This window comes from Salvelinus namaycush, unplaced genomic scaffold (genome assembly GCF_016432855.1).
Source record: "Salvelinus namaycush isolate Seneca unplaced genomic scaffold, SaNama_1.0 Scaffold6, whole genome shotgun sequence".
NCBI classification, from domain to species: Eukaryota; Metazoa; Chordata; class Actinopteri; order Salmoniformes; family Salmonidae; genus Salvelinus; species Salvelinus namaycush.
Genome location: NW_024061308.1, coordinates 641,784 through 662,815, shown reverse-complemented (window position 1 = coordinate 662,815; position 21,032 = coordinate 641,784). Strand labels below are relative to the sequence as shown.

The following is a 21,032-nucleotide window of genomic DNA, read 5'->3' as shown; positions in this document are numbered from 1 at the left end:
AGCAACAATGGCTGAGCCGCGAAGTGGTAGGCCCCACAAGCTCACAGAACAGGACCGCTGAAATGCGTAGCGAATAGAAATCGCATGTCCTCAGTTACAACACTCACTACCGAGTTCCAAACTGCTTCTGGAAGCAACGTCAGCACAATAACTGTTCATCGGGAGATTCATGAAATGGGTTTCTATGACTGAGCAGCTGCATACAAGCCTAAGTTCACCATGCCCAATGCCAAGTGTCGGCTGGAGTGGTGTAAAGCTCGCCACCATTGGACTCTGGAGCAGTGGAAACGCATTCTCTGGAGTGATGAATCACACTTCACCATCTGGCAGTCCGACAAACTAATCTAGCTTTGGCAGATGCCAGGAGAATGCTACCTGCCCCAATGCATAGTGCCAACTGTAACGTTTGGTGTAGGAGGAATAATGGTCTGGGGTGGTTTTTCATGGTTCGGGCTAGGTCCCTTAGTTCCAGTGAAGGGAAATCTTAACACTACAGCATTTTGTATTTTTATTTATTTATCCTTTATTTAACTAGGCAAGTCCGTTAAGAACAAATTCTTATTTACAATGACGGCGTACCCCGGCCAAACCCTAACGACGCTGGGCAAAATGTGCGCCGTCCTATGGGGCTCCTAATCACAGCCGGTTGTGATACAGCCTAGAATCGAAACAGGGTCTGCAATGTCGCCTCTAGCATTGAGATGCAGTGCCGTAGACCGCTGCGTCACTCGGGAGCCCATACAATGACATTCTAGACAATTCTGTGCTTCCAACTTTGTGGTAAGTGTGGGGAAGGCACTTTCCTGTTTTCAGCATGACAATGCCCCTGTACACAAGGCGAGGTCCATACAGAAATGGTTTGTCGAGATCGGTATGGAATAACTTGACTGGCCTGCACAGTGCCCTGACCTCAACCCTATCAAACACCTTTGGGCTGAATTGGAACGCCAACTGCGAGACAGGCCTAATCGCCCCACATCAGCGCCCGACCTCACTAATGCTCTTGTGGCTGAATGGAAACAACTCCCCACAGCAATGATCCAACATCTAGTAGAAACCCTTCCCAAAAGAGTGGAGGCTGTTATAGTAACGAAGGGGGGACCAACTCTATATTAATGGCCATGATTTTGGAATGAGATGTTTGACGAGCAGGTGTCCACATACCTTTGGTCATGTAGTGTATATCAAGGTTGTGTTTCGCTGTCATTTGAAACCATACCAAATGTTAGCTGGTGCTGGACACCATTAGGAAAAAGCAATGAGCCATCACAATATAATATGTATTTATTCAAATGTATTCACATATTGTTATTTATAATGTGTAATGTTTTGTATGGATGCTTATTGTCTTATCATAAAATATATACACTGAACAAAAATATAAACAACATGCAACAATTTAATAACAAAAGAGAACCATACAAAAGAGTTATGGTTCATATAAGTAAATCGGTCAATTTAAATAAATAAATTAGGCCTTAATCTATGGATTTCACATGACTGTGAATACAAATGTGCATCTGGTCACAGATACCTTTAAAAAAAGGTAGTGGTGTGGATCAGAAAACCAGTCAGTATCTGGTGTGACCACCATTTGCCTCATGCAGCGCAACATCTCCTTCACACAGAGTTGATCAGGCTGTTGATTGTGGCCTGTGGAATGTTGTCCCACTCCTCTTCAATGGCTGTGTGAAGTTGCTGCATAATTAAATCACATTTTATTTGTCACATACACATGTTTAGCAGATGATATTGTGGGTGTAGCGAAATGCTTGTGCTGAAACATGAGGTGCTGGCAGCGGATGGATGGCACGACAATGGGCCTCGATCTCGTCACGGTATCTCTGTGCATTCAAATTGCCATCGATAAAATGCAATTGTGTTTGTTTTCAGTAGCTTATTCCTGCCCATAACATAACCCCACCGCCACAAAGGGGCACTCTGTTCACAACATTGACATCAGCAAACCACACAGCCACGCGACGCCATACACGCTGCCTGCCATCTGCCTGGTACAGTTGAACCGGGATTCATTCCTGAAGAGCACACTTCTCCAGCATGCCAGTGGCCATCGAAGGTGAGAATTTGTACACTGAAGTCAGTTACAACACCTAACTTCAGTCAGGTCAAGACCCTGGTGAGGATGACGCGCAAGCAGATGAGCATCCCTGAGATGGTTTCTGAAATTGTTTAGTTGTGCAAACCCACAGTTTCATCAGCAGTCCGGGTGGCTGATCTCAGACGTTCCCGCAGGTGACGAAACCAGATGTGGAGGACCTGGGCTGGCGTGGTTACACGTGGTCTGCGGTTGTGAAGCCTATTGGATGTACTGCCAAATTCTCTAAAATGACATTGGAGGCAGCTTATGGTAGAGAAATGAACATTAAATTATCTGGCAACAGCTCTGGTGGACATTCCTGCAGTCAGCATGCCAATTGCACGCTTTCTCAAAGCTTGAGACATCTGTGACAAAACTGCACATTTTAGAGTGGCCTTTTATTGTCCCCACCACAAGGTGCACCTGTGTAATGATCATGGCATTTAATCAGCTTCTTGATATGCCACACCTGTCAGGTGGATGGATTATCATGGCAAAGGAGAAATGCTCACTAACAGGGATGTAAACAAATTTGACATAAATATGCTTTTTGTGCATATGGAAATTTCTGGGATCTTTTATTTCAGTTCATGAAACATGGTACCAAAACTTTACATGTTGCATTTATATTTTTGTTCAGTGTAAACGGAAACAGATCTAAATATGACAAATTCTGACATAATATTACTAATGTACATAGCATTTGAAATAATTGTTTCACACTAGGTTCATAATCACACCTTGTTAGCACTGCTTTCAATGCAGCTCTAGGTAACACTTTACATTAGTAGTAATGCTGTAGTTACTACAGTCACAACATTGCTGTTTTCTAATAGCATAGTAATGGGGTTGAGTGGTTTTAGTTATTACGCCAGTGGAAGGAAGAACGGTCCATCTCCCTCTTTTGTAAAGGCAAAAACTAAATTGCTATACAATTAAAATGCAATTATCCTACTCTCCTGACTACTATGTATTACTGGTATAATTAAAGTATTACTACATAGGTTTAGACAACTTAATATAAAGTGTTACCCAGCATTCATTCATTAACATGGTGGTTGGATTCCAAGAGGTAAAACTGTGGTCAATCACAAAAAGCCTTTCATGAGCATGAAGTTCTGTTTTTCATGACAACAACAGATAGAACATGATGTGAGTAGTTGCAAGAAGGAGATGTGATGTTAAATGTGATGTTATAAGATTGTCGTGTCTTTGACTATGCCAGATTAATTGCTATGACATGCTATTCTATAAAATAATTTCTCCGTAATTAATATTACCTGATTGAACTAATCATGTAAATATGAATTAACTAGAGAGGGACACCACGAAAGAATATTTATAGAGCTGTTATCTTTCGAATAAACTCTTAAAGATTTAGTAATATTTTACTAAATAGCAGTCACATTAATCATCATTATATTCAGTCTCATCTGAAAGTTGTAAGTCCTTGATTATCTGCAAGAATCCTGGCTAACAAGTTGAATCAGCAATACAAAATTGGGTTTAATTATTTATTTACTAAATACCTAACTAATCACACAGAAACACACATACACAATTAAATCATAACTTGATCACAAATTACGTCATACAGAAAAACGTCCCTAGCGGGCAGAATCGATATGACAGCTTGTTACACAAAGGAAAGGGGGGGAGTCCTAGTGAAAGCGCGGGAGACTTGAGCATAGGCGAGCTGTGCTATCGTAAATCTTATCTTATGCATTCTAAATTACCGCCATTTGAAGAGGAAAATGCAATGAATATTTACTCTGAGCTGCGCTTCAGTAGGTTGGTGGTAGATGGCCCGTGTCGCCAACCCGAGTCCTCTGTCCTTTGAAGAAGTCTCTGGTAGTCACGGGAACACGTGTGTATTAGACGGGATACTTGGACTGTCCTTCCGAACCTGCGTTTAGCTGTTGCTAACTCAAAGGCTAGGAGATATCACTTCTGTAGTGAATACGAGTTCAAAGTTCATACCATTCACAATCAAAGTCCATGCTGATGTTGGCTTCATCTATAGTGATTATCTGAACCATTCTGACCCTGGATCGTCATCCTAGAGTACCCGGAACAGGAAGTTATATTCTTGTCTCTGGCTTTATATAGTGGAGGGAGAGGGGTGTGTCTGAAAAGTCTATTACCCAGGTCTCTTCACAGGGGCGGGCCCCTGGTTGAGCAGAAGCCAAATTTATGAAAACACAGATCTCTCATTTGGAAGGTAAAATTACATTTCACCTCTTCACAAACAATGTCATATTCAAACATTTGAATTAAACAACAATTCCATGTGAATCCGATACCTCTGACGTTTAGACTTTTCACAGTAGCGTTTATGTCATTCTATCATTGATGAGAATGTGTCAGAGGGCAACCGAACTGACATAATATACCTTAAGTACCACCGCATATGTACAGTTGGTTGGATTACCAGAATATAGTTCATTTCCCCCAACTTCTGATGTTACCCAGAATCTCTATGTTAACCCATGGGTTTCCTTATGTCACATCAGTTATAGTGGGGGAGAGAGAAAAAGGGGGAAAGAGGTATTTATGACTGTCGTAAACCTACCCCCAACCCAACGTCATGACAAGATGTATAAAGAAATACATTAAACCAGCCAAAAGCTTAAGTAATACGAAAAGGCATTGTGCCTGGATAAACATTTTTTCTTAAAGTGTGTTCTTTACTTATCAGCAATTTTTTTATTTGAACATTTGTGGAATAAGCCAAACGTCCACATTTCATTCACCAAATAAAACTACCAGTAACATAGAGAACATATAGATGGTGTCAATGAATATGACATTTGAATTTCAAAGACAGTGATGTAGGTTTTTAACATGTCAGCTGGTTATGCATGGCGCAGTGATGAGATGGAATGGGAAAGCTTCAAAATATGATTGTTTATTTTCTCAATCTTCATTGTGTTGCATAATGTACATTAAAATACTATCAGACAAATACATATACACTACCGGTCAAAAGTTTTAGAACACCTACTCATTCAAGGGTTTTTCTTTATTTTTGCTATTTTCTACGTTGTAGAATAATAGTGAAGACAAAAAATGTAGTAACCAAAAAAGTTTTAAACAAATCAAAATATATTTTATATTTGAGATTCTTCTAATAGCCACCCTTTGCCTTGATGACAGCTTTGCACACTCTCTTATCTCAACCAGCTTCCCCTGGAATGCTTTTCCGACAGTCTTGAAGGAGTTCCCACATATGCTGAGCCCTTGTTGGCTGCTTTTCCTTCACTCTGTGGTCTGACTCATCCCAAACCATCTCAATTTGGTTGAGGTCGGGAGATTGTGGAGACCAGGTCATCTGATGCAGCAGTCCATCACTCTCCTTCTTGGTAAATATCCCTTACACAGTCTGGAGGTGTGTTGGGTCATTGTCCTGTTGAAAAACAAATGATAGTCCCACTAAGCCCAAACCAGATGAGATGGCGTATCTCTGCAGAATGCTGTGGTAGCCATGCTGTTTAAGTGTGCCTTGAGTTCTAAATGAATCACAGACAATGTCACCAGCAAAGCACCCCCACACCATAACACCTCCTCCTCCATGCTTTACGATGGGATATACACATTTAGAGATCTTCCGTTCACCCACGCCGCGTTTCACGAAGACATGGCGGTTGTAACCAAAAATCTCCAATTTGGACAAATTTCCACTGGTATAATGTCCATTGCTCGTGTTTCTTGGCCCAAGCAAGTCTCTTCTTCTTATTGGTGTCCTTTAGTTGTGGTTTCTTTGCAGCAATTCGACAATGAAGGCTTGATTCACACAGTCTCCTCTGAACAGTTGATTTTGAGATGTATCTGTTACTTGAACTCTTTGAAGCATTTATTTGGGCTGCATTTTCTGAGGCTGGTAACTGTAATGAACTTATCCTCTGCAGCATAGGTATCTCTGGGTCTTCCTTTCCTGTGCCGGTCCTCATGAGAGCCAGTTTCATCATAGCGCTTGATGATTTTTGCGACTGCACTTGAAGAAACGTTCAAAGTTCGTGAAATTTTCCGTATTGACTGACCTTCATGTCTTAAAGTAATGATAGACTGTCGTTTCTCTTTGCTTATTTGAGCTGTTCTTGCCATAATATGGACTTAGCCCTATTTGGTAAAAGACCATCTTCTGTATACCACCCCTACCTTGTCACAACACAACTGATAGGCTCAAACGCATTAAGAAGGAAAGAAATTCCACAAATGAACTTTTAAGAAGGCACACCTGTTAATTGAAATGCATTCCAGGTGACTACCTCATGAAGCTGGTTGAGAGAATGCCAAGCGTGTGCAAAGCTGTCATCAAGGCAAAGGGTGGCTATTTGAAGAATTTCAAATATAAAATGTTTAACACTTTTTTGGTTACTACATGATTCCATATGTGTTATTTTATAATTTTGATGTCTTCACTATTATTCTACAATGTAGAAATAGTAAAAAAGAAAAGAAAGAGAAACTCTTGAATGTGTAGGTGTTATGAAACTTTTGACCGGTAGTGTATGCCTTAAAATAATTTTAAATAACTCAACCAGATTCCGATATGGAGTCTGTGTATATCTTAGTCAGACCGACTCACACTCAAGAGGCCAAGGCGAGTCAGGCCAGCCCAGTACCACTTTGCCTATCTACCATAGTTGCTGGAACCATGCTAGAAAGGACAATGTGAAAAGAAGATATCCTAAACAGCACAGTACGGTTCTAGTCGGCCCTATAGTGTGAACCAGGAGATTATTTCCTTCAACCCCCTCTACTCTACCCCTCCTCTTAGATGTGCTCGCACCTGTTGATGAAGACACAGCGGATGGCTGAGAGGGTGATGCCCGCATCCCTTTTTGTCACAGTGAAGATAAACCGACATATGCCCGTGTTGGGACAGAGAGCGATCACATGGGACATGTCCAACCCCTGGGGTAAAGGACACTTTAGCTCGTCCACAAGGTAGCGCATGGCCACACGTATTAGGGCCCCATGGCTGACCACCAGGGCATGGGCAGGAACATCTCTGGTCCCATCATCTGGCTTGCCTGCAAGAGCCCCCTCTGGCATCCCTGTCTCCCTCTGTCCTGGTCTGCAGTGGTCAGCCACCATGCGCTGGAACAGGTGCTCCAGAAACTCTTTGATCCGCGTCTTCATCTAATACAGAACAAAGCACTCTTATTCACAACACACTCATCCTTCCCCTTCCCTTCCTCCACCCACACAACAGACTGGTTGACACCATCCTGATGGAGGGGCCAACAGCTTGTCCTGTGTGGCTAGAGTGTTACTGGGCCCGGGGGCCCTTCTGTCACATAAACTAGCTGTTGGATCACACTGACACTGAACGTGTGACCTGCAAGCTGAGTCCTAATTGGCAAGTCAATGTACGTTCTTGGTCTCAATGGAACATTCCCCCACACTTTAAATTAGTTTCTCCAACTGAAGTAGCGACTTTTCAATCGGGACATTGTGTGGCACTAAAGGCCTATGTACTTTGATCCCCACTTCAAAAGCATCAAGCAGACAAACCTCAATCAAATTAATTTGATGAAGGGATCTGTTATGCAAAACATATATTGGACATCTTCAGAGTCAAGGATGGATTACCCTGTGTAAAGCATGCCAAAGGTGCCATCTAGTGTTGCTAAAATGTATTGCATCTGGTCTCCCATCAGAGGTATTTCAGAGAGCGGAGAAAGAGAGAGAGAGCGATGCCCTCAGGATCCCCCAGAGTGACTCACCTGTTCTATAGTCTCTCCCCCTGGAGGAGTGAAGTCCAGCCACGATTGACCAGCCGCTGTAGCCATGTTCTTCATGTCCACCACCAAGCCCCCCTCGGCACTCCCAAAACTCTGAAAAATAACAGGCTCTTTACTGTATGGCCTTGAGTACAAAAACACACATGGTCATAGAACTATACACACACACACACAGGCAACCTCACTCACAAACAAACAAACAAACACACACACACACTGACAATGAAAACCGCATCTATGGAAATAAGATATTGACAACCTTTAGCCCAGAGAAAGGGTACTCACCCTCTCTTTAAGTGATGGATCGGTGACAATTTCTAGGCCAGAGCAACTACTGTTGTGTTTTACAATTGCTTCGCAAGTCTGTAACAAAACAGACAAAACAACCATTCACATACATCTTTCTAAGGAGAGATTTTTTTCATAAACTTCTACCTACACAATAAAATCTAATCCGCGGGCCATCCCAACACATAATAATGGGGTCCAATTATATTCTAAAAGATGCTAAGGGGTCTGTGACATCACCACTCACCTGGCGGGCACGGGCCATGTCACTGACAAACACGTTGGTGAACTTGACGTCTTTGAGATATTTTCCTGCAGCCTCTGCCTGCTGCATCCCTATTTCTGATAGAGACGAGTCTATCGCCTGGCCTGGGGGATTGGGAAATGCCCAGGATTGGCGTGATACTTTAGGCCACAGTGATATGCCATTGAAACATGAAATCTATTGGGATGATCTGTTCCAAAGCTTTTACTTTGTGCTTTTTGACACGTTTCATCCAAGAGTCTTTCTAATGCAGTGGTTCCCAACCAGGGGTACTAGGACCACAGGTGTTACTTGAGAAGGCTCATGAGACCATAGGCTTACTGGTAAAATGCACGAGGGGGGGTATTTCAGGGGTACTCCGGGAGAGCAAAATTCAGTTGGTGGTACAGTAACCGAAAAAGGTTGGAAACCACTGCTTTAATGTATCCAAAACAGTATCAAAACAAAGACACAGATGTGCTTTTATAGTAAATCATACCTTGTAGGAGGCCTTTTTTATTCCATTCTGTTTCACCACTGGGGGGAAAAAAACGATCTATAAGCATGTAATAAGACAATAATAACGTAGAATACAATTCAATACAGAACTATCTTTAAGCATGTAATAAGACAATAATAACGTAGAATACAATTCAATACAGAAGACAGCCCCATCTAATGAGAAATACATCTAAATTGATGGTTTAGTTAGTAGTAGGGTATTTCTCTTTAATCATACTGTATTACTATTGAAGCAGTGATCGACTTGAACAGGACTGCAGTAACTCCTTGACATTTCATAAGAAGCAAGGCTGAACATTCGCACTCAGTCTGACCTTTATCTGGACGTACACTCCAGCCGCTGGAGACTGGAGTAATGCGACACCAGCTCAGCGTAGAGCGTCTGTGCGGTGGCGGTGCACGGATAGCATGCAAGCCATTAAAATTCTAAATTGTACTAGGATAAGCATTCACCCGTTTTTGACGTGCACCTTGTCAATAACCATTCACTGTATGTAGCAACAGTATCGGGCTACAGTCTACAGTTGCATTGCAAATGGAAACAGACATACACTGAATAGTAATGAATCGACCGCTAGTATCTTCTGAATAATGCACACTTACTGTCGAACTATCGTTATGCCAAAGGTAAGCATTGTTATCCTTTTAAATTTGAGGTAGTTGATGAACCTTAAATCACAATTCTTCAATATGAACTTTCTTCCTGTCACCTGCAAAACACAGCACGAGCACGTCTGTGTATACGGTAATGACGTAAAGACGCTCTGCAATATGATTGGCCATGTCCCTTCTAGTACAGGAATGACATCAAAATGGTAAGATAGCATTTTATATGGTGTATTTAATGTAAAATACAGTAAAACAAATTGCCTATACATTATTAGCGTTTAAGTGAATCTGTGAAACCTATTGTTATTTTTTAAAAACATATATTTTCCCATAGTCCAATCACTCAAGCATAGATTGGTAACTTTTTCTTCTTCTAATTTGGCACACAGAAACTAGAGGCCATGAGTAACTTGGTCAAGAACAACGGCACCGATTGGCCTATAGGTGTCGCTGTTATAAGTGGTCTCACTAGAAACAGTCATATCTGCTGCCTCGTTTACCTCGAGACTTGAAACTTTGTGTGTATGTGTCTTACCTCATGCTGAACAAATTTTTCTCAATGACCCAAAAGGTCCGTCAGGATACATTTTCCTCAATTTTGGACATTTTGGAAAACCTTTGAAAAATTCATATCTGCTTAAAAAAATGTTTTCCTTTAAAGGCCCAATGCAGACCTTTGTATTTAAATATACAATCATTTCTGGGTAACAATTAAGTACATTACTGTTGTTTTTGTCAATATAAATAGTCAAAAAGAAACAGAAAAGCAATTTCTCAATCAAGAATTTAGTTAAGACTGTCTGGGAGTGGTCTATGTGACCTAATTGGATGAGCCTAATAGGAGGGATATTTAACCTGAAAACCATCTGTTATTGGCAGCGAGGTTCGAAACTCTTTTTTATTGGTCTATTAACTTATATTGCTTGGTGATGTCGCCAGGCAGGCCAACACTCCATCCCACCAAAACATGCTGAAATTTCTGTCTTTTCAAACAGCTCTTACACTAAAATGGCATTATCATAACTTTTCACAATTTCACAGTATTATTCCAACTTCATAGTGTGGAAATAAATATAATCACGTTTTTGACTGTACTGGGACTTTAACAGTTTGCAATTAAAAGGTCCCTAAAGAAGGCCTCCCGGGTGGCGCAGTGGTCTAAGGCACTGCATCGCAGTGCTAGCTGTGCCACCAGAGACTCTGGGTTCGATTGAGTGTAGTCTGGCCCAGGAGTGTGAAGGTGAACGGAAAGGCTCTGGAGCAACGAACCGAACCGCCCTTGCTGTCTCTGCCTGGCCGGTTCCCCTCTCTCCACTGGGATTCTCTGCCTCTAACCCTATTACAAGGGCTGAGTCACTGGCTTACTGGTGCTCTTTCATGCTGTCCCTAGGAGGGGTGCGTGGGTTGAGTTACTGACGTGATCTTCCTGTCTGGGTTTCCTAGGTTTTGGCCTTTCTAGGGAGTTTTTCCTAGCCGCCGTGCTTCTACACCTGCATTGCTTGCTGTTTGGGGTTTTAGGCTGGGTTTCTGTACAGCACTTCGAGATATTAGCTGATGTACGAAGGGCTATATAAAATAAACTTGATTTGATTTGATTCGAGCCCAGGCTCTTTCGCAGCCGGGCCGCAACCGGGAGAGCCATGGTGCGACGCACAATTGGCCTAGCGTTGTCCGGGTTAGGGAGGATTTGGCTGGTAGGGATATCCTTGTCTCATCGTGCACTAGCGACTCCTGTGGCCGGCCGGGTGCAGTGCGTGCTGACCAGGTCGCTAGGTCTACGGTGTGTCCTCTGACACATTGGTGCAGCTGGCTTCCGGGTTGGATGAGCGCTGTGTTAAGAAGCAGTGCGGCTTGGTTGGGTTGTGTTTCAGAGTGCATGGCTCTCGACCTTACGGGAGTTGTAGCGACAAGACAGTAACTACTAACAATTGGAGACCCCGGAATTGGGGAGAAAAAGGGGGTAAAAAAAAGTTTATGAGTGAGAGAAGATTTTATTAGTAAGATAATAAAGCAATTTGTCAAAATCATAAAAAGATTTCATTCATTCATTTCATTCATGGTGAGTTTATTGATCATACAGCATGCCTTGATCCTTAACAACACTTTAACTGATCCTTTCAAACAGACCAATATAGAGCTGATTAATCATAAACAGAAGTTGTCAATACAGAACTTTGAAACCAACGTATTCACTTACAAGGCCTACATGATCCAGTCCCCCCAAAAAACAGCCTAACAAGCTGCATAAGAGTGCCTTAGAGCCCCAGAGTAAGAGGACAAACTCAGACACCAATCCCCCACTTGCCTGAAACTGGACTGATTAGAGTGTGTTTAAAAGGATGTCATACAGGGGAAGCAACAGAAATAACCAGATTCGCCTTATTTGTTTGTCTACCATCCAATTGATTTAAGCTGTCTACGTTCTTAATGGGAGATTTTGGTTGGTTTTGGTTGGACATGATGTCCGTCATCTTAGCTTTTGTTTTTAAAACAAGACTGTGGCCTGCCACCCGCCACACAATCTCAGCTCCACTCCACTAACATCTCCCCAGTCCTTTTGGTTTCATGACTACAGCAACCTCTAATGTTCACCTCACTGTATGTTCACAATCACATCTCACAATCTGCTCCACTAACCATAATGACATACAAAAAGAAAACAGAAGTGAGAATAACATTGGACTGATATGGTGTCACACTCTTTAAAGCAGAAGTTTATTGAACAGAGGTTGTGCAACAGACATTTCTGAGGTACATGATGTAATTTATAGTGGATGGGGACAACTAAAGAGAAATCCACGCTGTTGAAACACACTTCCTCATGTCAGATACAGTATGTGGTGAGGTGTTTGATTGATTGGTTTAGCCATTTTGTATTGGTTTTCCAGACAATAGAACCTGGCACATACCAGATCAACTAAGCTCATCAAATCAAGCTTAGGAACCAAAATCTATTGACATTCAATGTAATTGGTACAAACCATATACTCATCAGATATTTGAGACATTTTCACATTTGTCTTTGCAATGAATGTCACATGAATCTCACATTTAGCACCACAATGAACATGGTATCACTTTAAACTGACTGAGGAAGTGGTGACTGGTTGTTGTGTCCCATCCACTAGGGTTTAAGTCCAGGTGGGAGCCTTGCATGTATGCCACCCAACACGGTCAGTACATTTCACAACAGACAAACTACTGTGCTTCCTACTGTACTGTTACTCTTCCCAGGCTCCCTAAAAACTGTAGAGTTGTGAGGTATTGAGATATTATTTTTTTTGTCCAGTAAACCTGAGGTATAGAGATACCGCATTTGCAGAATGTGACCGAGAAAGGAGAGCAAAATAGATCAAAATGAAAAGAAAACATGCTATCTAAGCAACCTGTACAAAGAACATTTCCAGTCGAATACTTATTTCATGTTCTTCTATTACCATCTACTTCAGTATTCTGAATGTATCTCTTAAGCGGTAAAATAATTATATTATAATACAAATGTTTATAAAATAGCAGCACACTCAAGTGACATCACAACTAAGTCATGTTATTTTTTTATATATAAGAATGAAACAAAATCATAGCTTTTAGCAGCGCAAAAAGACAATAATAATAACTCAACACAAATATTGACACTTTATGATGTCTTCACACCACCTCCATCTCTCTTCACTTTGGAATACAGTATCTAACCCCTTACAAACACTCCACAAACTCCATTAGGTCTGGACACCCCATAAAATAAAACAAACACAACTTTAAGGAGGTGTATTTACAAATTCAAACCTAACACAGTCCAAAAACTAAACAAATCATAATCTTTGCTCAGAATAGAGCTTGCAAAAAAACGAAAAAAGGCTGACATTCTTGGCAATGATGAACAGGGGCTAGTTTTGTTGAGAGGTTGAAGATGGCCTGGTTTATAAGATTTGTTTCTCAAAAACGTAGCCTGCTAAAACACTGAATCCTCAACTTCCCCTCATACCTACCTACCACACACATACTCACGTACACACAAACAAACGCTCAAGCACACACATGCGCACACACACACCAAAGCCCCCTTTAAATGTAGCATTGAGAATTTTGTGTGAGTCAAAGGAAAGCTACCTTGTGCTGGCGATGTACCCTGTTGTCAGTCTTGGAAGTGAATTTGTTTAATTCTGACGTTTGGGTAACTGATTGAACCCCATGCCAATGAAGTGACTGAAGCAGCAATCACTCGGGAGGAGAGGGGTTCACACAGAGACAGCTACACAGGGGTATCCCCATAGACAATAGGCCAGGTTCTACGAGCAAAACTATCAATAAGGTAGCCTTGAATATAGACCAGCTTCATTTGTTTGAAAGAAAACCTCAATTGCCCTCAGAACATGTGCAAAAATCTGATGTTATGGTAACATTTTCTTTATAGTTCATCGCCCATGTGACTTTTTTTGTTGCTATGAAGCAGATCGAATAGAAAATTCAAGTATAACAAATATTTCATAATGTGATAACTTCTAAAACAAAATCATAAAACTGAAATCATAAAGGTCTGTAGCCTTTTTGAAATTGGCATTGGCATTAATTATTTGCTAAAACACATGAAATGGTCAGATGGCCCTTTCATCTTGCATTTTTCGGAATGTTTTTAGATCGGAATGTCCTCATATCGTAAGGTGTTAGGCCTCAATGTGGGAAACCAGCCCTACAAATTAAATCAAAGAAAAAGCTCACAAGAAAACAGAAAACATCCATAGACCCCCACACTGTAACCATTTCATTTGTCCCTTGGGGAGCATGTTTTCTAAGTGCTTTGCTGTTGAAATCATAGGCGTGTTGAAACAACTATGAGGGACTACAGATGCAATGATCACAAATCTTCCCCTGCTCCAATACATTTCTCTGTCCTCTAATGAACCAATAAAGTTCATTCTCAATTAATGAGCTGGCAGCGTAAAATCTGGTTTTGATCCTAATTCGTCATCTGTGGCCTCGATCTGCCCAAAACGCAGAAATCAGATAGATATAATTTGAGGCCTTTAGGCTCCTCTGCTGTATCCTTCAGCAACTCACCTACATCTCCTCCCTCTACACAGCAGCATGCTTCTGCAGCGCAACAAACCCTTTCTTTCCATCTACACCTGTTCACCCCCAACCCCTTCCATCCACCACAGGGATCCCCCCTCTCCTCTCATCTGAGATACTAGGGCACCACTTAGAGGCACACACTCCTCCTTACTGACACTAAGCAGCCTGAAGCTCCTTCCATAACTCCAAAAGAACAAAACAATAACATGAAAATACAAATGCTATCTGGCAATATTTGATTGGTATGTTGGCAGTGAAAAACAAACACCTCAAAATGAAACTTCTAAAACAGAGGGTCCACGGCTGACTCTTTTAGACAAAATGAAGGAGCACAGCCACCCCTCTCTCCTCTCTCTCCATCCCTTTCACCGTTCCTCCACCCACTAAGGGGACTCAGATCCCCAGATTTCTGTTGGCCGACAACGCATATTAACTGAAGGCAGTGATATAACATAGATGCCCTGCAAATAATCCCTGTCTCCTGCCTGTTCCATAGTTTATCACCAGTCTAGTCTTCCCACTCAAGTGCCAAGCCATAACGCTCCAACACACACACACACACACACACACTCACACACACACACGGCAATCACACCAACCCACTCACACACAGAGATGCATGCCCACACACATACGAACAAGCAGCCTGACAAAAAGAGCTTATTGACGTCTATTACTCTTCATTCAAAAATAAGTTTCTTAATAATAATAATAATAATGTAATTCACTATTATATACTTGGCTGTTCCCTGGATTTGGGACCCTTCTTGTCTCTTTCTTAGCACAATACTCTGCAATTCATGCAAAGTGCTCCCCTTATCACCAACACACAGCCAAACCATGTCATATTGAGCCCTGCCATTCACGGTCAGTGTAGCCCATATGGGGCTCCTATCTCAGGCAGACCAACATGTACCAAAACAAAAAATAAAAAACAAAACAGAAAAACCTTACCCCAAATGTGATCCCATATATGCAAGCCTTGAATGGACTCACCACTACTTTTTAAAAAGCCTTATTAAGCTATTGGTTTCTTATTCAATATAACTTTATTATGATTAAACAATCAAAAACAGAACTCAAAATATGATTGGCTTCCCTTCTGTATATCTGAGGCACCATTGAGCTTTCGTGTATCAAGTCAGAGCTTTTAAAGGATATCTATTTTATATCTAAAAATAGCTTTGATTTCGTAAAATATATGGGCGCATGTTTTTGTGTAATAAAATAAAAAATCTCTACAAAAACTAGCAAGCACTTTTTTCAAGGGGTAGTTTGTTTTTTTTTTTTTTTTTATGTTGATTTGTTGCTTATTTCGGATGTGCTACTGCTTCTTGCAGGCTCACAAGTTGATGTCGCAAACGTCTGTTGGGGTGCTGGACTGATCCAGCTCGTCCATGGTCTTACTGCTGGGGCCATGCTGGACCTGCTGCTGATGTTGCTGTTGCTGCTGCTGCCGCCCCTCACGCAGGCTGCTCACCAAGACCCTCTCAATCTGCTCCTGACACTCCTTCAGACAGTCCTGCAACACACAACCAAACAGACATGTCCATAAATATATGAAGAGTGCACAGTACACAAGGAGATGGAAATAAATTTGTAAATAAAGTCAGACTCAGACAAAATGACACGTGTGTGCATTTACATATATACCTACATAAATATTAAACATTTTAAGATTTACATTTGAGTAATTTAGCAGACGCTCTTATCCAGAGCAATTTACAGTTAGAACATTCATCTTAAGATAGCTAGGTAAGACATTTTCTCAATAAAGAAGTTATCAACAAAGGAGATGCGAATGACTGAGATGTCAGTATACATTTAATACCTTCCAAGTTACAGCCAAAGCAAACAATGTAATATTTCATAGATTACTGGATTGATATATTGTGTCACAGCCACTTACCTGCCTGATATTTGATAAGGTTACATATCCTTTCCATAATCCATAACCCCAGCCCTGACCAATGATGTATATGTTTTTTTTTGGTCCCCCATATATATGGGTTTATTTTTTGGTTAAGAAATACTGTAAAATCACCAGGAATTCAGCAAAAAAATTGTTTAATTGAGGAAATCTGAGATATGTGAACATGTCTCAGTGTAATCAAGGTATGAAATGATTATTTACAAAAATATAATCTCTTTTCAGGCTTAGTTGTGGTCAATTTGCAGTGTACAATTAAGTGATAATGCCTGAGAAGCCGGTGTTTGGAAGATATATTGGCACGGGTGTTGGCAAACCGTGCCGATATATCCTCCAAACACCGGCTTCGAGGGCATTATCACTTTTATACAACAGGTTACCAACATATTCAAATAACGATTGAAATATTTTCATAAAAAAATATATTTTGATGAATTTATTCATACTTTTGTATCTTTCCACAAGATATAGTCCCAACACAAATCTAGGGTTTCTACCCAAGCCAGCTGATCATTCTATCGTTTCAGTTGCCAGAGACCCAGTCGTTCAGTCTTTTTGTTCTGTATATATGGATGCGACCCATTCGTTCTTTCTAAATGTTCCATTGCCATACTGGCTGGCAACATTCTTATCCCTTGCTTGGTAGCTAGCCAACTACGGCTAACTTACTTGTTCCCCCGACCATCAGCTTCGAATCTATAGTTGCCTACCCCTGATGTATATAAACCCTGGATTTCTGATGCTATGTAATGGCCAATGAGAGGCTTTGAAGCCACCGGTCGGCCATGTTGGCACTCCTCAGAAAAAGCAGTCCTTTATAGGAATGAATGGAATTTTACAGTATTTTAATTAAATGTAAAAAAATAAATAAATAAAAATAATCTTTTTAAGTATTCATTTTTTTGTATTGGAGACAGTAACATTAGAACTTTCAAAAAATTATAATTTAAGGAAAAAGTTATATATTTTTCAATGTTTTATTTGTATATATAGCTCACAATTTAATTTAAAAGTATGCATTAAGGTGTCTGTAATATAATAAATGTGGCAAAAACAAATGTAGACATTAAACAAATTAATTTCTATAGCTTCCAAAATATTATTTTACAACGATGGGAGAGTGCCAAGATGGAGTCACGTGGCTTCAACACAGCGCCCCCTGTCAGTCATCTAGTGTATATATAAATCATTGGCTCTGACAAAACAGAAGTGACACTGACACAGACCTCCAGTTTTCTGACTGTACTGTGCTTTACTATGGGAACAGGGCCCATGCAGAATTTGGATGACCGCTACCCTGACTCCCGCCCCCACAGACAGAGAGCTACGGCTGAGCGGTGATTAGGACCAGGCCAAGCATTACCTCAGCCCACTAGGGCCCAGCACTGAACACCTCCCCCATCCCCCCATTCACCCCCCCCCCCCCCCCCCCCCACACACACAACTCACCAGTAGCCTTGACAATGGTGAAAACATAGGTATAGGCCCTAGTACTGAAGCTAAGCTATGTTAATTACATCCACGTCCTGTGGGAACACAAAGGTGGTGCTTTTTTAACGAGCCAGTCTCTGCCTGTAGGGAATCCACCTGAGAGCGGGCCGATCGGGTTTCAGCATCAAAGAGAGCCGGAAGTACCTGAGAATCCTCCGGAGAAAGCAACCTCTCAACACCCCTAAGCCCCCCCGCCTCAGACCTTGTATCCGCCACGATGGGGAGATGATGTATTGGACATGAGGAGACCAAAGGAAAGGAAAGGAAAGGAAAGGAAGAGAGGAGGACTGACTGATTTGTTTTTACAGGATTGGGATTTAGGAATCTGCCTCAAAGGGTGTGGGACAGAGGAAATATCCAGTAGTTCAGCCTGCTGTGGCCCCAAGATGCAGCTTTCAGGTTGGAAGTATTAGAGAGGAAGAGTTCTGATCTGACTATTAAAATATTAGTGCCCTGTAATAACTATGCTTATGGCTTGCAGTGTATGACAGTGCAGCCTTCTGGTGGTATACAACAGTAATGCACCCTTAGCTCTGTTGGAACAGCCAGGCGGCTGTGGGAAATAAGAAAGAGAGCCCCAAAGCCAGAAGCTTTAGTCTTGTGAGGAGGGGAACATTCCTTAGACATTTACAGCTAATTTAAACCTGATGGGCCATGGTTTGAACCTGTGTAATGGCTTCTGGGCCTGGGCAAGTGTTGCCTGCTGCATTGGTGAAATGAGAACAGAGGCCTATCACATGGGAATTGCTCCTTAGGAGTTGAACTGAGCTGAGTTATGAAAGGTCACCGTGTCAAAGGTCACAATGCAAAAATCTCCAGGAAAAGCCTCACGCAAATGAATGCTAAATCAAAAATGCACTACGTAGGCTAGATATATGATCCTAGTGAATTACTCTGTAAATAATTAATGAATTACTAATTAAATAATTAAATGTCTGTATTTGGGCTCAATCGAGGACGAGCCAAATGTATCTGATAAATGGACTCACTTCATATTAAATAACTCAATATTTATTATGTATTCTACCTATAGTGGCCCTGGATGTGGACAGATGTGAGAAGGCTGTGTGAGGGTTAGGGGCCCTAGGAATAGGGCTGGAAGACCACTAACATGTGGAGGAGCCTCAGGGAGGGCGTCTCCCATGGTCGCAAACTGGCTGCGCCGACGTGGAGGAAACACGACCGTCGCCCAGCGTCCCAATTTTCTGCTTCAGAGGTCCCCAACTTCCCACCAACATGTGCCATGTGCTCCAAAAATCTACTCCTCCGAGATTAACTAAAGCACAAAACATGTAAAGGAACTGCCTGTGTCTTACCGCAAGAATGCAGGCCTTAACATCTTAAAAGACATTCCCCTCTACGCTGCTCTTTATAGCTTCAGTTTGGATCCCATGCCAAGGCCCACAGGCTTAATTTGAGAACCTTAAATGGCTTCAATATGACTATTGAAAACACCAATATGGTTTTCAGATAGGGTTTTTGGTACTTAGATACTAGGGAAGGCAGCACTTGGAATACACTGGGAATTTTGTATCCAATCCTGAGCCCCCATTCCCCCACTCTTACATCTTAAACTCCACCCAAATAAACAAACATGTATTACAATTATTTTGACAATTCAAACAGTGTGAGGAGGAACCACAAGACAAACACTGCATCCATTGTGACATCACAGAGCCTCAAGAAGGAAGTTGAGCAGACAGACAAAACCATGGCATTTTTTAACTACTGTACCACACACGGCAGTGCTACTCTGTGCAGAAAGCATGGTCTGTCTGTGTGTGTGCGTGTGTGTGAGAGTGTCTGTGTGTGTGTGTGTGTGTGTGTGTGTGTGTGTGTGTGTGTGTGCATGTGTGCGCGTGTTCATGTGTGTCTGTGTTTAGGAGGGGGATCATGTCATTCCCTGGGTGGTCAGAGCAACCCATGAACCCATGTACACAAGCTCAATGTGAGCTCAAATGTGATGTGTCTCTGTCTCTCAGCTTTGAGCGATGTCATGTTTGAGCATCACAAGGAGCTATACCATTCCCTTTGGCTATATTTCTGTGTTACACCCAGATTATTACACACATCATTGCTTAATAGACTAAACGTCCAGATGAAATTATAAACAACTTTGGCTAAAAGAAGATCTCAATGTGAGTCAGGAGGGGTGGATGATGAGTGGAGGGATGCAGGAAGGGAAGAAAAGGGAGAGAGGGTCAGGGGAGGAATGAAGGGGGTGTGGAGGACAGGGGCGTGTGTGTATCTGGTGTCCTGTGAGCTACTCCGAGAGTAAAGATGAACGGGAGAGAGTGAGAGTGTACGCTTGCCAAGCAAAGCAGACAAAAACGTGGAAACAGTCTTCTAGCCCCTTCCTCTCTTCCTGTTTCAGCCGGCTGCGTGTTATAACAGAGAACGACCTTCTGCGCATTTAGCTTCAATGGAAGGTTTCACATTTGATGAGCTACATTACTTTTTATGTCAATCCACTTTCTATCGTCCTACCTTTCGCTGGCAATGCTTTTGGCTTCTTAGATGTTGAGAATCAAAACAGAAGCAGCAAACAACCGACAGTAGCCCAGCAACAGAGAATCCCTTCGGTCTTACAGGAATCACAACCAATCGAAACCTCCTAGTAACAAAGTTTTAATTCTTCCTCAGCGCCAGCCTCTCCCATCATGGCTTGGCCTGAAGGCTCACTGACCGGGCTGCTGTACCTGACTGACCACTCTCTGTGCCACACCAGGTGTATCTAAGGCTATATACACATTCCCCGGGGCGGCGTGAGACGGTGACTTGGCCCTATCACATGTCCTCTCTGAAAACCACACACTCTGGATACCAAATATGCCAGCGGGATGCCAGGGGTTGGTGTTGGCATCAGCAGCCGGGCTGGCAAGAGTTTACTTTACTTCATATTTTGCCTGGCCATCTCCATCCCAGCTCCGTGCCAACTCCCCAGCCGGAGCAACAAACCAAATGTGTGTACACTCTTACACTGTTTCATACCAAACTGACGACTGCGTTCAAACTGATATAATTGAG

General features: G+C 42.0%; 2 protein-coding genes across 2 annotated transcripts in view; both read right to left on the bottom strand.

Moving 5' to 3' along the window:
* Nucleotides 1–6,581: 6,581 nt before the first annotated feature.
* On the bottom strand, nucleotides 6,582–9,625 carry tigara (TP53 induced glycolysis regulatory phosphatase a). Its single transcript, XM_038986880.1, has 6 exons — nucleotides 9,506–9,625; nucleotides 8,880–8,917; nucleotides 8,384–8,505; nucleotides 8,134–8,211; nucleotides 7,831–7,941; nucleotides 6,582–7,243 (listed from the first exon to the last, which is right to left on the bottom strand). Exons 1-6 carry the CDS (start codon nucleotides 9,535–9,537, stop codon nucleotides 6,875–6,877), a joined length of 750 nt encoding a protein of 249 aa, XP_038842808.1. The 5' UTR covers nucleotides 9,538–9,625; the 3' UTR covers nucleotides 6,582–6,874.
* Nucleotides 9,626–11,555: 1,930 nt separating this feature from the next.
* LOC120042003 (G1/S-specific cyclin-D2-like) overlaps nucleotides 11,556–21,032 on the bottom strand; it is a 29,921-nt gene continuing 20,444 nt past the window's right edge. The window contains exon 5 of the mRNA XM_038986878.1: nucleotides 11,556–16,106. Within this exon, the coding sequence (XP_038842806.1) occupies nucleotides 15,927–16,106 (180 nt within the window). The 3' untranslated portion in view covers nucleotides 11,556–15,926. The remainder of the gene's footprint in view (nucleotides 16,107–21,032) is intronic.